Source organism: Mytilus californianus, unplaced genomic scaffold, assembly GCF_021869535.1.
Source record: "Mytilus californianus isolate M0D057914Y unplaced genomic scaffold, xbMytCali1.0.p SCAF_9, whole genome shotgun sequence".
NCBI lineage: Eukaryota > Metazoa > Mollusca > Bivalvia > Mytilida > Mytilidae > Mytilus > Mytilus californianus.
In genome coordinates this window covers 68,173,012-68,188,279 of record NW_026262745.1, presented here as the reverse complement: position 1 = coordinate 68,188,279, position 15,268 = coordinate 68,173,012, and the positions used below count along the sequence as shown (strand labels likewise).

Sequence of the window (15,268 nt, the reverse complement as noted above, 5' to 3'; positions counted from 1 at the left end):
AGGCAAATATAATACAAGCCCAAACGAAAAAATATAAACAAGCCTAAATTGGAAACAACGTTCAAACCTATGATTGCGTTGGATAAAAACCGCAATTTTTATACGTGTGCATGCAAAACAAATTTCTTGTTAGAGGGGTCTAAATACAGCACAAACAACATTTTCCAAAAGACCAAAAAAGAGAAAAAGTATATTTTAACAAAACGCATTTGACTAACAGGTCGCACAACAAATATTCTTAAACCCTGCTGACTGCCATTGGCGATTGCCAAATAAACGGATCACCGATGTAATAAATGGATCTTAATATATATACTGTATATGTGACAGAGTGCAAGGCGACATAGATATTTTGTTTGAGATCTATGAAATGTAGAATTTATCCCTAGATATTAGACATTTTCAAATGATATTGAGGTCAACTGTTATTTATTGACGTCATGACATCTACATGTATGATGTTTCTTTTCACAGATTGGTGGGTACTTAACATCCCGTGGCAAAACGTCATGTACATTATTTGCGATAGCAATGTATAATGTACTTTGTACATGTATAAGACATATTGACCGTGCTGACTTTCAATCTAGGTAATTCGATAAAGAAGATCAAGGTAACACATAAAAATTGCGGGATTTGAATGCAAATATATAATGAGCACAATCGGGAGTGTTCTCATGGTATTCAAGCAGCTCCCCGCCATGCAACATAGTGCAATTTCACACTCATTTGAAATGACATATTCGACAAAAGGTAAACAATTAATTGTGAATTTTGTCTATATGTTTTTAATTGGTAATTATGGATCTCAATAAATACTTTTCAACATTGTTTTGAAGATTATGCAGAATAATACATGAATTTGAATTAAGCACACACGCGTGTATTTGGACGGAAGTTTGATATTAGCACCGTCGTCAGTCTCCATACATATATAAACAATATGATACGAAGATTCATTTGTACAATGCAAACGTCAGCAATGTTTCATCGTCGACATTTGCTTGTGTATGCTACCTGTTTACATTTGAAGTTGTATTTGTATAGATCTTGATAGTGTCGTTCGCAATTTAGTCGATAGAAAAGGCGTGCTTGTCACTGTTAGCTTAACCAATGGAACTTTTAACCTTTTAATTTATAAATAAATACTTTTTACGACTTTATGAATCAGTAAATCATGAGTCGTAATCTGCATGTATGTCACTAAAAATACTTTTTATCCGTAACAATCCAGATTTTGTTATAGATTACGTTTAAAATTGTTAAATTATCTTGCACTTTAAGTCATGAAAGTGTTTCATTGTCCTCCTCTTGCAATGCAGAGATAGGGTAATGGTCTTTGTATGTCCATTTGTTTGTTCGAAAAACGTTATTCCCTAAAATATGTTTGACAGAGAGACTGCATACTTAGTAGCATTTTGTCCCCAGATTCACCTGGCATACTATACAGTCCGTTTGAGTTGACTATTTGTACGGAAGTTTTTGGGCTTTGATCATTTTCCGCAAACAAGTATAAGATGTTCATCAAATTCGACTAGATGCAATACAATTTAAAATGAAAAGTCATCACTACAAAAACATTTTAGAACATGGAACAGTTTTTCACTATACATTATTTTTCATCAGATTTCGTTCAAGGCGTCAACAATTACATAAAGTAAACGCATCAAAATATTAAATTTACAAACACAAAATGAATATTCTTCAATTGTCACGTCTTTCTAAAAAAAGGTTAGAAAAATGAAAATGAGGGCAGGTTTGACTTATAGTGAGCACGTTTGGAAAACACATTAATATTATGGCAATTTTAATCTTAATTTACCTTTTTTTCTAAATTTTCAACATGTTCAAGGTAGAAAGAAAACTTAAATGTTAAAAAACATTTTTACATATATTAAAGGATTACAATATCAACTACAATTGTGTATCATTGCTGTTTTGGTGTGCATGTTCTTTAATGCTTATCTCTCTTATTGAAAATTTAAGCGTTGATGTTGCACATGTATTAACTGTTTAAAGTGAATAATAATTATAAAAGATTTATCGGTCAAAATAACATCCATAATTTAGAAACAGATTTAATACAAAAGGTTGGCCTCTCTCATTCCAGTTTGTATATATTTAAACTGTTCAGCATATTTAATCTCTATTTAACATGTTTAATCTGTATATTTATCATCCACACGATACAAAATGACCATTCTGTACGGGCATTGACCTGTGTCTTTTTTTAAATCCACGATATAGACAATGTGTGACTTTAAAAGATATATACCGTTAGGAAGCTTTTCAATGTGCAAGCCTTGTTTATATTCAGTTATTCTTTTTTCTATTCTTTCTTCTATTTCTTCCTTTATTTTTTCTTCCATTTCTTTTTCAACTTTTTTCAAAAATAATTTCTTCTTCTTCCTACGATTATCTACAAAACAAAGTGTAGATTCCTAATAATACTTGTACACGAATGGATTATGAAGCAATTGAATATTATAGAATATATGAGTTAATAAATCGCATGGTAAACAGAACTCCCCCTCCTAAAAACAGCAAGGACTTTCGGGTTATGATGTCATTTGAAAACTAAATGTCACTGACAAGACCATTGTTTTGCCGAAATATTTCATCTTATTAATATATAATGTTCCTTTTTCTGTAATATGTTTAAATCTGTAGACAATATTTTATCGGTTTGTGCAGCTTTTTCATTTTTAGATCATGTAATACCTATCCAATTTGCTGGTAAGTTGTATTCCTCAAGTTTATGAATAAATCATATCTTAATTCAGGTTATTCGCTCGTGTATGTAACAACGTATTTGATTTTAACGAAAGAAATCTCTGTATTACTGAAAAATTATTACACCAGGGTTTTCTATATCACAAACTAGTCAACACATTTACTAAATTTTATCATCGGTACAAGGACATCATTCGTAAATATAAATCAACATGCAGACGTCTTAAACGTACTTTTATCATCGGTGCAAGGACATCATTCGTAAATATAAATCAACATGCAGACATCTTATTCTTTCAGGTATTTCACACCCGATCTTTTATGGTAATATTCTTCACAAAGCACAAAAATGTCGGCATTCACCACAATAGCTTACAAAAAAACAGACTTATTCAGAGTGGATATAATTACGATACTGTTGTCAGGTAATTAAATATGTTGGTTTAAATTTATACTCATAGGGTCTTTGCATCGGAAATAAACACATTTATTCTAAAACCAGTTGTTAGCATGATACGGTTTATGTTATATATTTTATGATGATATGGTACTAAACCCCCAACGGGAGGGATTGTGCTTGATTTACAAATGAAGAAGAAATAATCTGTCAATCAGTTTAATTGAGGTCAGTAACTGCTAGTAGTCCTTTGTTTATTTATGTATCATTGTCATTTTGCATAGTTTCTTTTGTTACCTATTCTGACATGGGACTCGGACTTCTTTCAGACTGAAATTTACTGTGCGTATTGCTGTGTGTTTGTTTAATCTTCATTGACTAGAGGTATAGAGGGAGAGTTGAGATACCATAAAACATGTTTAAGCCCGCTGCATTTTTGCGCCTGTCCCAAGTAAGGAGCCTCTGGTCTTTGTTAGTCTTGTATGTTGTTTAAATTTTAGTTCATTTATATGTTTTGGAGTTTAGTATGACGTCCATTTTCACTGAACTAGTACACATTTTTGTTTAGGGGCCAGCTGAAGCCCGCCTCCGGTTGCGGGATGTTCTCGCTGCGTTGAAGACCCATTGGTGGCCTTCAACTGTTTTATATGTTTTGCTTTTTGGTCGGGTTGTTTACTCTTTGACAAATTTTCCATTTCCATTCTCAATCTGATTAATAGCACCGGGGGATACCCAGTTGAAATTTAACAAAACGAAATGGAATTTTTTGTTAGAGAAGGTGAAAAAGCCAAACTGATATATTTGAAATGTTTACACATCTGTTTCTATTGGCTTGAAAAGTGAAAGAAAGTTTCATAATTTAGGACTGTATGCATTGTATATACGTGTTTTAACTTAAATTATAGAAGCAGCTTCGATACTTTTAATTTATAAACATATTTTTATAAAACAGTTGATAGTGGTAAGTGCAAAAATAGAAGTGGATTTTTTTTGTGCATAAGCATAAATTCCGCCAAAAAAATTACAGAAAGATAATAGATTAATCTTTTTGAAGAATTAATTTAGACATTTTTTTTTGTGAAAAAAATCCTAAAAATGGACAATAATATCAACGAAAAGAGAAAGTCGAGTGCACCTTTGTATGTTTTGGTGTGTTTGTGTTGACTGTTCTGCCTTGAAAGTATATAAAGCAAAAATATTTGATCATGTTGATACATCATCTCGCTTCAGTTCCTTTTATAATTAAATATTTAGGCTATATGTTGATTTAATAACATGAAAAATCCACAGAAATAAAAAATGAAATATATGGTTCAAGTGAAATAACTTTCTTAGGAGTCATAACAACAGAGTGGGTGTGTTCGAATAAGAATGTTTTACTAAAAGTACTTGACGACAGACTTTACATTCAAAGTGGATCTAAAAAATGCATTACCTTAAAAAAAACTTCACTTTGTGTGTGTGTGTTCTAGGGCTCCTTTAACCTTTGAAAATTCCTAGTCTGCCCTAAATATATAATAAGAATCTATTTGAATGTTTTTGAACTTTCGAAAATTCAACCTGACAACCGATCAGACAATGTAGTTTTAAGTTGACTAATTGCAGAAAAGTACATAAAATGATCCCCAACAGCTAGTAGATTCATTTGTCTTTTAAAATACAACTGGTATATAAGGATCGTAATGGTGCGATGTGGACAAATTTATCGGTTTTCAAGAACTTAATTGGTAACACGTAATCCCTTCAATAGCTTCTATTTTCACGATTGTAAATATTATTTTGCGTAATGGGGAGATAACTTTGACGAGGAAGAAACCTGACTGAGCATATATGGTACTGGTAATGCATATACTTTGCGAATATAATGATACGAGGCACATTCAAAGGAAAATTAAAACCGATGAGGGTATCTTTATGTCATATTATTTAATTTAGTCCACACTGTTATGTATGCCTTTAAATACAATTTTATTGGACGATGTACACAATGTTATCAAGCCTTTTCTAGGAAAGAAAAAGTCAAACTGCATTTGTTAGCTGTTTTGCATGAATTTCTGAGGTTCGTTTGAAAAGAAAAGGTCAGGATTTCTTTGAATTTTTGTTTTAAATACGTAAGTTACCTACGTTTATTCGCGACAATCATGAAAATAGGACGTAATGGAATGCATATGTATCACACAGTTCCCAACGGTGTTGATAATGTTGAATCACCAGAGCATCTGTGCAATTAATATTTGTAGATGAAAGCACACCTACTGGAGTCACATTTATCTTTTCTTTCTTTAGTGGATAATTTAAGAGATAACTGTATTGTATTTGAAGCTTTGCAGACGTCCATCGGTAGTTTTATTATCGTTAATATTGAGTTTACCTGATAAACGCAAACACCGGGCGTTTTCTGGCTTGTTGCCGCAATCAGAATAAAATGAAATTTAAAAAAAAGGTTGATTTTACTTATTATTGGCAACATTACATTTCAATACCTTCAATAATACAAAATGTCGGATTTCCTTGGTTACCAACAGATAGAATGAGAAGTATACGATGATTGTCATCCAATCAGAACCATTGATACAAAATAATTGCTTTAGCATTAATTCGGTAAGATGAGATTTATGATGAAATATAACAGTGAAAATTAAACCATATGTTCTACACTTCACAACTGAAACTGATATACCGAATATGATTTCAAGCACAATCAAATACTTACGAATTGTTTTTAAAGAGCATCCCCAAACTATGCGGAACATGCCCAATACAAAAAGCACTGAAATATAAACATAAAAAAGTTATAATGCATGTTCACGACATCTGAACTAATCCAAAGTCATTGATATTAACTTGAACATGTTTTTCTAATACTTGAAATGGATTTGATCAGTATGGGGCCCTTTAAAGATTGCTCTTTTGTGTGAGCCAAGACTTCCAATTGAAGGCCGTACTTAGACCTATAATTGTTACCTTTTTTTGAATTGTGACTGGAATGGAGAGCTGTCTCAATGGCAATCACACCACATCTTCTTAATTATACATATTTCCGATAAGCATATATGACTGTTTGTATCACCTTCAAACTTAATTTATTAAGAGACAGCACTACTTTATAACTTGTGTCCCAATCTTAAATCCAGTTTAAATACACAAACCAAAGGGAAAGAATGTGAATTGCATAAACGTCAAAAGGACAGAAACTTAGTGCGTTGACAGGAAGCGAGTCTCCTGTTGCGTATACTTCGTCCGCCATATGAATCGAAATTTAGTAAAATGTCAGATAGGTAATGGGACACAATTGAATTAAAATTACATATCAGGTTTTTAACATTTAATATATCATTAAGGCTCTTAGACCGTAAAACAAATCACCAGTGTGTTTACTAACAAATACGTATTGCATCGTATTAATTAATTTTAAAACTTGTGACGATGACCATCAAACAAACTGATTGATATCAGTTATTTGTCCTCGAAACCATAAAATTGAGAATGGAAATGGGGAAAATGTCAAAGTCAAAGAGACAACAACCCCACCAAAGGGCAGAAAACAGCCGAAGGCCATCAATGGGTCTTCAACACAGCGAGAAAATCCCGCAACCGGAAGCGGGCTTCAGCTGGCTCCTAAACAAAAATGTATGCTAGTTCAGTGAAAATGGACGTCATGTCTGTATGGAATATGCTCATATGTGCATTTAACTTTGCTGATAAATGTTACCATGCACACAAGTAATGTATCAACTGAGATATTTAATCATCATATAAGAGGCCATATACAATTTAGGGCAATAGGTATTTGACAATATGGAAACTAGAGAAGTCACGCTTGCCCTAGATTATTTATTAATGCAGTCTATCTCTGTCAGTTTTAAGACAAAACAAATCTCCATATGAAGTAGACATTATAGTCATAGTGGTATCCTCAAAATCAGGGGCATATATGACGTTCTGACATTGCTGAAATATAGATTACTAAGATAGCACTATACAAGGATATTTCCATCCCAAATTAGAAAGTTAAACTAATTAAAATAATTTCATACGGTTTTGAAATTCATAAAATCAAAGTTTGACTTTCGAAACAGTGGCTTAGATTGTTCTTATTGTATGTCATTCTCTTATAAACAATGTATACCTTCAATTAAGTTTGTAACCCTCAATCATAAGACATCACTTAACTTAATGTATGTGACATGTATACGAGTGATGGTATAGGAAATCTGAAACTCGTTTTTCATATAACCTGTCAAAGAACAGCTAATATCAAACATGAAGGGATACCCATCAAAGGAATAGTTTCATTGAAACCGACCTTTTTATAACAAGCATTCATATTAAAGCATTCTTCTCTTAAAAAATGATATAAGAATCTTCATTAACACAATCATCATTAACCGTATTACAATTATATCAATTTGATACTTGTACATTTATATTTTGATTCCTTTTATAGCTCCAAATAGTTTTCTTGTGTTTTTTCCAGGCAGCTGGATTTTATTATTTTTTCGAATTCATTATCTTCTTTCTTTCAGTACGTGTCTTTTCATTTTGTATCAGTCGGACTCGTGCAGTTGTCTACAAAACTACTTATCATCAAAACTTTTTAACAGTGCAAGATATTGAAATATATGTTTGTTATGTAACTTTAGAACAGCGAGCAATTTTGTTTCAACTTCAGAAAATCTTGAACCCTTCGAGACTAGTTGTCAAGGGTCTATAATCATACGTTATTTAGCACAAACCAATGTTATGAAAACATTGTCTTGTACACAACATCATCATAACAGGCTACGACGTTACATAACTGCTTTTATGCTAAATACAAGCACAATTTTTAAACTTTGTGTTTGTTTGTTTGATTTAAGTTTTTGTTTGCTTTTTTATTTAGGTTTTTTTTTTTATTTAGAGATGGAGTATTGATTCCGTATTCTGTTTCAAAATCAAAACGACATTTCGTCCTTAAAACAAGGCTTACAGAACAACGTACTCGTAAAAATCTGTTTAAAATTTGGTTTCGGCAAAATACTTCGACGTTTTGTAGCTTAATTAAGTGTGATAAGATTAATATTTTGCACAGTAACCACATGGTGTCCCTAAAATGAATCCAAATCTATCATCAGTGCCCGAACAATAATCAGAGCTATGAATACACCTGCATATTGAGTTGCGATATATCTGAAATTTGACTATATATTTTGTACACAATCGTTTTGTCTGTTAAATTATTATTCTTGATTAAATATAATAGCCTAGAAAACGGTGATACCTACTCGATAAAAATATAATCAATATTGCCAACTCTTCTTTGTGTTCCATCAAGTTGGACCTAGTAAGGTCTAAAACAAAATTTATAGAATATCAATAAAATCTTCACTTTTATAATCAAGTGAAATGGTATCTAAGATGAACATTTAATATGTTATTCATTGCAATCTTGCATGCTGGTCTAAAAAGATGTTTGTCCTAATGTTCTTGTAGTGTACTCGCAGTACAGCAGTTGGTGTATCAAAGGCAGAAAGTAAAATTGTATATAAGCAGATTAACATAATATGCATGAAAGGGTTTGTTTGCCACTGAGAAAACTATCATAGAGACCACATAACTACGATTTAAGAAAAATTGACGGCCTTAAACAATGAATAAAAATGTTAAACCGTATAGTATGCTAAAAAGGCCACAGAAAAAAAAATTGAACAATTAAACAATTGAATGCAGCACTGTGGCGTTTAGTTGCTTGCATCTACGTTACTTGGTGAATAGTTGTAGGATTGACAATCATACAGCATCTTTAAATTTTGAAATATTTTGAAAAAGATATTAAGCGATTAATATTAAAAAAACAATCTTACAGCAAGATGCCTTGAGTAGTAAAGGGTAATATGTTTGGTAAGCTTGTTTGCTAGCTGAACCGTAAAGTCATTATTAAGTTAGGTATACTACCTTCCTTTAAAAGTAGACTAGTCCGACAGACAACCAATCTATCAGTCTGTAGGACTAGACAACTCCGAAAGGAGGGTAGTATACCTAACCTAATAATGATTTCACGGTTCAAGGTAACCAAACATATTACCTTTACCTACACACTCAAGGCATGTTGATGTAATTATATATTGCAAAAATTGACAATAACTTCTTTTCATGTTCAGCACATACAAATAACGATACAAAAATAAGCAACAAAAAAAAAAACGTTGTACTGTTATACCACGTCCCAGGTTAAGAGGACAGTTTAGGGCTCACAAACATGTTTACTCCCGTCATATTCTTTATGTGCCTGTCATAAGTCAGGAGTCTGTAGTTCAGTGTTAGTCGTTGGATCATGTCTGTCATATTTGTTTTTTCGTAAATTATTTTGTTATACATGTTATAAATAAAGTTGTAAGTTTTCTCAATTAAATTTTTTCATATTTTTCATGTCGGTGCCTTTTATTGACGACCATACGGTATGTTTTTCTCATTGTTGAAGGCCATATGGTTGCATATGATTGCTTATATCCACCTTATTTGAACTTTTGTGAATAGTTGTCTCTTTGGCAATCATACCACATCTCCTTATTTTTATAAGGCTTATGATTTGTTATGCGTAAACCTGACCGTTTGATGTCATTTCCTCCCTTATGTATCGCAGTACAAATTATTCTGTTTTGATTTGTTTCTGCCTCGTTCTTATGTATGCATATTAGATGGTGAGTTGTATATCAGATATTTTAAAATAGATAGAAAGCTATATACGCCAAATACAAAAAAAAAAAGGAAAATACATTTTTAAGTGCAAGCGTATTCGTCTCTGTGTAATAAAAAAAGTATCAAATCGCCCCTCTTCTTACAGAAGTCAGCCTGGGCATATTCACGTGCACTTCCCCGACAAATGTTCATCCTTTACCTAGTGTTTGATCTGTAGAAAACAAAACTAGTATTTTGTAGACTAAAAATTGACGTCATACTTAATATATATCACTTTGTAAGGCTATACTTTTTTAGATTCCTTTTAGTAATATAGCTATTCACATCAGTCGGTTTTTATACAGTCTTGACTTTTACATATGTGGCTTTGTGAGGTCATCATGACTTCAAATCCCGAAAAGTGCGTCAGATGCACTTTTGATTCGTAGGTTTTTTTGTAGATATTTTCATTACGGTAAATACACGTCAAACAGTACTGTAATGCCATTTCTTTTCCAGTAAATGACAGTCAATCAATTTTATGGTAGTAACACATATATAGTATCTTTCTGAAAATGCAGTAAACATATATAAATTGATAGAATGCAAAAAATCTGCACATATTTTTGAAATTTGACAGAAAGTAAACACTTCCTAATATGTTCTTTTTTTAATATGTTTGTATGGATGATATTTAGGGCCATCAATCACTCTTTGGGTTAAACTATGTTGACGAATGCCATTTAAAATACAAAATATTATTCCTATATTCCTTATGTTAATTGGACATACCGTGATACATAATTAAGATGAAATGTATATACGTTACCTCGAAAAGATGTAAGGAAAACATCGTGTAATGATTTGACTTCTACAGTTGTATTGTCATTCCACCTTTCAGAATAGAAATATTCACCTTATACATGTACATATTAGTTCGGTTATATAGTTTTAATATACATATGTATGTTTTTTTCTGTGTATCTACGGTACCTGTCTGGTATTGTCCGTTTTGCCATAAAACCAGATGAATACGGAGTTTTTTTTATTGTTTTGTAAAATATGAAATACGTTCATGAAATTGAGTAGTTGAGTTTTTTAAAAACATCATTGGTCGCCAAATGTTTGGATTTAAGCGTTCCTGTAGACGGTTAATCCAGAATATCGCGATGGGGAGTCCATTTGTATCAAAATTTCATTTAATTTAAAATCTTCTTTACTGTCCAATTTGCTATCTTACCTACAAATAACACAATTAGGAAAGTGTACTTAAAAAAATTTAGCACCGAATTTCGGTGTTTGCATCTAAACGTAATTTCCCAAACTATGTCGAATCTGATTGGCTGAATCATTTCATTGTTTTAATCTAATTGCCATACTTCGTGATCAACAGTTTATCGGGCAGTTTGCCTTGTCTTACCTGAAGTATGTGTCAATCAGATGAACACATAATGAAAAAATACACATTTTTCTCGAACAAGGGGATACATTGTTACACGTTTAGTAGGCAACATCAACACGAAAAGGCCGAAGAGCATTGTGTATAGATAGCAAATAAAGAAAACGATGTATGGAATCATGTAAATGGGTCTATCATAAGTAGCCATTTGGTGAATTTAAATTGTACATGTAAGTTTAAAAAGGAATGAGTGACAGTAAATGAATTTTAGAAGGTTGAATGAACCATGTCTACATTGATTCTTGAACACAGAATATAGAGAAATAGAGGTATTTAATGAGAAGAAAAGACTATTCATTTGTTTTCTGAAAATCAACAAATTAAAGTAAATTGTCAGATAAGTGAAGATTTTATATTTATGAAAATTTTATGATTTATGAATACATGGAATATGTGTGACAATTATTACTAAATATTTAAATGTCAATACCGACTTGTAGTGCTTGTTTTCAGACGATTATTAAAATTGCTTAATATATTCAAAAAATAAGAATTAAAAGATACCCAACAAAAGTTGAGACAAAAGGACGTCAAAAAATGTTTAGTATTACATAAATTAATATTAAAGGAATTAAACCATCAAACAATAGGATTCCGGGAGAAGGAGGTCAGATACATTGTATAATGGTTAATATGATATTTAATATTTTCAACATAAAGTGAGAGACATTATTTAGATCAGAAATATAAAAAATATTACGAAGATTCATCAGTCATCTTTAAAAAAACTTTTAAAATAGACAATTAATTTTTCACCATTGATTTAATACTCCCTAATCAATTATATGGGAATATGGTAGTTATTTTTCACTTGTACCGTTGATTGATAACGTTTGATATTGTCAATTTTTATTGTCATCCCCTTTTTTTAATTTGCCTTGGAGTGTTGTATTTTTGTTATATTTTTTATGAACTCAAAAAAAAGAAAGTGTTCTTTTTTAACACTTCATACCATTGTATATAAAGATAAATAAATGTTATAGCCTTTCTAAGAAATTCGTTTATTTTACAGTTTGATGTTATTCATTAGTTGATGTGACAATTTTAAACCAAGAGTCTTAGAGATTGGTATTTTCTGAGCTTTGTCACTAACTCTTATTCAGGATTTATTAGGGAGAATGTAAGATATTTTCCTCATAACATAGAGCATTTCGCACAGCAGATGCATGTGTTTTTTTTTATAAGTTTACTGGAAAACCAGTGGCTCAGTCTGAAAATGGTCTGAAGCAATGAGTATGACCAAATAATGTATTGTTCAACTCTTAAAGATGATGCTAAGATCAAAATGACCGTTTCAGACTAAAATTTACTTTCTGAACCCTGCAGTTACAGAATGACTGAGTTTCGGACAAGGAAAAAAAGGCATTTTATCAAATATCATGAATTTTAATAGAAATTATGATTAAAGTTGTTTTTTTAATCAAAACAGGAGGACATTTGAAATAGAATAAGAATGTCACATCTATCTATATCTCTATATAATTCAATATGCTTTTGATTTTGCCATTTGATTAGGGACTTTCCGTTTTGGATTTTCCTCGGAGTTCAGTATTTTGGTGATTTAACATTTTATGCAAGAAAGATGATTACATCTTTACATGAAATACCAATATCTGTTTTTCTCTTTTTCTCTTTTTCAAAAACCTGCTTCATTTAGGTCATGCAATTCTATAATAACAAATGATAAAAACTTTTCAATAGAATAGATTTCCTGAATATGTAGACATAATAATATCAGAAACAAATAGGATTCTTTTACTTTTCATATTGCAAACTTCTGTAAACGCAACGTTGTAGTGTTTTATCTCTTTTATCCCAGTCAGTAAAGCGTTTATTCAATGGTTGTCGTTTAAGACAATATCTGCAAGCAACAAACAAACAAGTAGAGCAAATACCATTGGCGATATTATTTCAATGCTTAAGTTGTATAAAGACGAATAAGTTATAATAAAAAAAAAATCGCTAATAGCTTGCACAATGTTTTTGTTATATTGAAACCAAACTATTTTCTTTCAAATAGCGCCAACCAATAGACGAGAATTGTAGGTTTTTAATATCGTATAAATAGGGTAAGTATTTTTGCATTAAACGATAAGTAGTGTTTATGGAGTAAAAGGTATGCTGTATCACACATTATAGTTTTCAAGATGCAAGGCAAAAATGAGAATCTTTTTTAAAATTCGTCATTTAAAGGCAATAACTCCTATAAAAATTGGACTGATAGTTTTGCTGTATATAGTTAAAATTAAGATCTCAACATTTCAAACATTTTTGGCTTTGTAAGATTTTCTCTCTATAAAGTGGTTTTCGAGTTATTAGATACAACTTGCATTTTACCCTTATCTTGGTTTTTTAGCCATATCCGGATGTTGGTTGACAGTTTGGATCATCTGATTCAGTTCTTAACTAGACACCACAATGAGGATTGTAGCATATAGATATAAGAGGATGTGGTATAAGTGCCAATGGGACAATTTTCCATTCAAGTCATAATTTGTAAAATTAAACCGTTATTGGTCAAAGTACGGCCTTCAACACGGAGCCTTGACTCACACGTAACTGCAAGCTATTAAGGGCAACAAAAATGACTAGTGTAAATCCCTACAAAAAGGTAAACCAACGGTCTAATCTATATAAAAAACGAGAAACGAGAAACACTTATCAACCACATCAACAAACGACAACCACTGAACAACAGGTTCCTGACTTAGGACAGGTGCAAATAAATACAGCGGGTCTAAACAATTTTACAGGCGCCAAAATTCACCCAAACCTGAAACAATAGTGTAACAACACAACATAGAAAGACGCACTATCACATATCAATTGAAATGGCCTAACTCAATCAAAAGAAATATTAACAAAAATAAGTAGGAATACACTGAACGGATACATTTGATCTATGACACAATGTTAATACAAATTAATAAAAAAAATGGGTTAGATGTACAACAATATCAGAAGGACAACCATAGTCTTGGACAAAATGCCGCCAAATAAAATAACGTACACAGGTAAATGAAAATAATTTTGTTGTAAGGTATAAATAGAGTACGGAAATATTTTTTTACAAAATAAATAATTTTGTTGTTCATAGTACGAGAACAGAAATGAAACTTTATCGTCATACCAAACACTTATAAAAGGTGATATATATTGAAAATAGTGAGGCGAGATATAACACAAAATAAGTGAACATTAAATAACATGATAACAAAAATGCATTACAAATTGTATCAACAGGTCAAATTAACACGAAAGTGTGATTTGAGAGTACTCGCAGTTAATGAAAGCTAGTTAAAAGCCAAAAACAATTAATAATAAAAAATCATGCATCCGAGACTAAACTATCCGAAGGAACTAGAGTTTTAACGTCATGGACAGTCAAAAGATGATATGACTTCTTCAATGCCAAAATAAAGTATCGACATAATTAGTTTGGTTAAATTCAGGACGGTAGTTTTGGAAATTATGGTTGTAAAGTTAACGGACGACGACGATGGACAACGAAGAAGACGGAAGACGGACGCCAAGTAATAGGAAAAGCTTAAACTTACACTTTGGGTCAGGTACAAATGTAAGCTAAAAAAGAGCTAGCGATTATCGGAGTGTTGTGTGTATGTGGAAAACGCTATTAGGCGATTGAAAACTTTCTCAGTCTTTGCAAGCTTTTGGGGGTAATCCAAGAGAAAAAAAAAATCAACTGGACTTAGATGTTGTGCAGGTTTAGGTTTAGTCATGATAGTGTAGGGAAATATTGAATTTTTCCAAGAACTGTAATGAAAGAAACCCAACTGGTTTACTATGTAAATTTCATCAATCTAAAAAATGCAAATTTTTATAACTATCAATCCAAATTACCTACCCCAATTCCCCTTAAAACGTACAACTTTTACTTCTTGTCATCAAAATTACAGACATAAGACAATGACTAACATGTTCGATATTACGCAAAGACGTTAAACAAAAACAAAATATTGAACCAAGACGTGTGCTAGATCAATGGGTTTTAAACATCACTC

General features: G+C 31.6%; 1 protein-coding gene across 6 annotated transcripts in view; it reads right to left on the bottom strand.

Annotated features, from left to right (window-relative positions):
- LOC127714683 (uncharacterized) overlaps positions 1 to 15,268 on the bottom strand; it is a 230,980-nt gene that overhangs the window by 178,232 nt on the left and 37,480 nt on the right. For 5 of the 6 annotated variants that reach the window (XM_052220748.1, XM_052220746.1, XM_052220747.1 and 2 more), the window contains 4 exons: positions 10,617 to 10,681; positions 8,395 to 8,460; positions 5,844 to 5,900; positions 2,276 to 2,419 (listed from right to left, as the gene is read on the bottom strand). In XM_052220748.1, the coding sequence (XP_052076708.1) occupies positions 2,276 to 2,419; positions 5,844 to 5,900; positions 8,395 to 8,460; positions 10,617 to 10,681 (332 nt within the window). Of the gene's footprint in view, positions 1 to 2,275; positions 2,420 to 4,565; positions 4,631 to 5,843; positions 5,901 to 8,394; positions 8,461 to 10,616; positions 10,682 to 15,268 lie in introns of those variants that run through there. The other variant, XM_052220751.1, reaches the window with a different exon arrangement.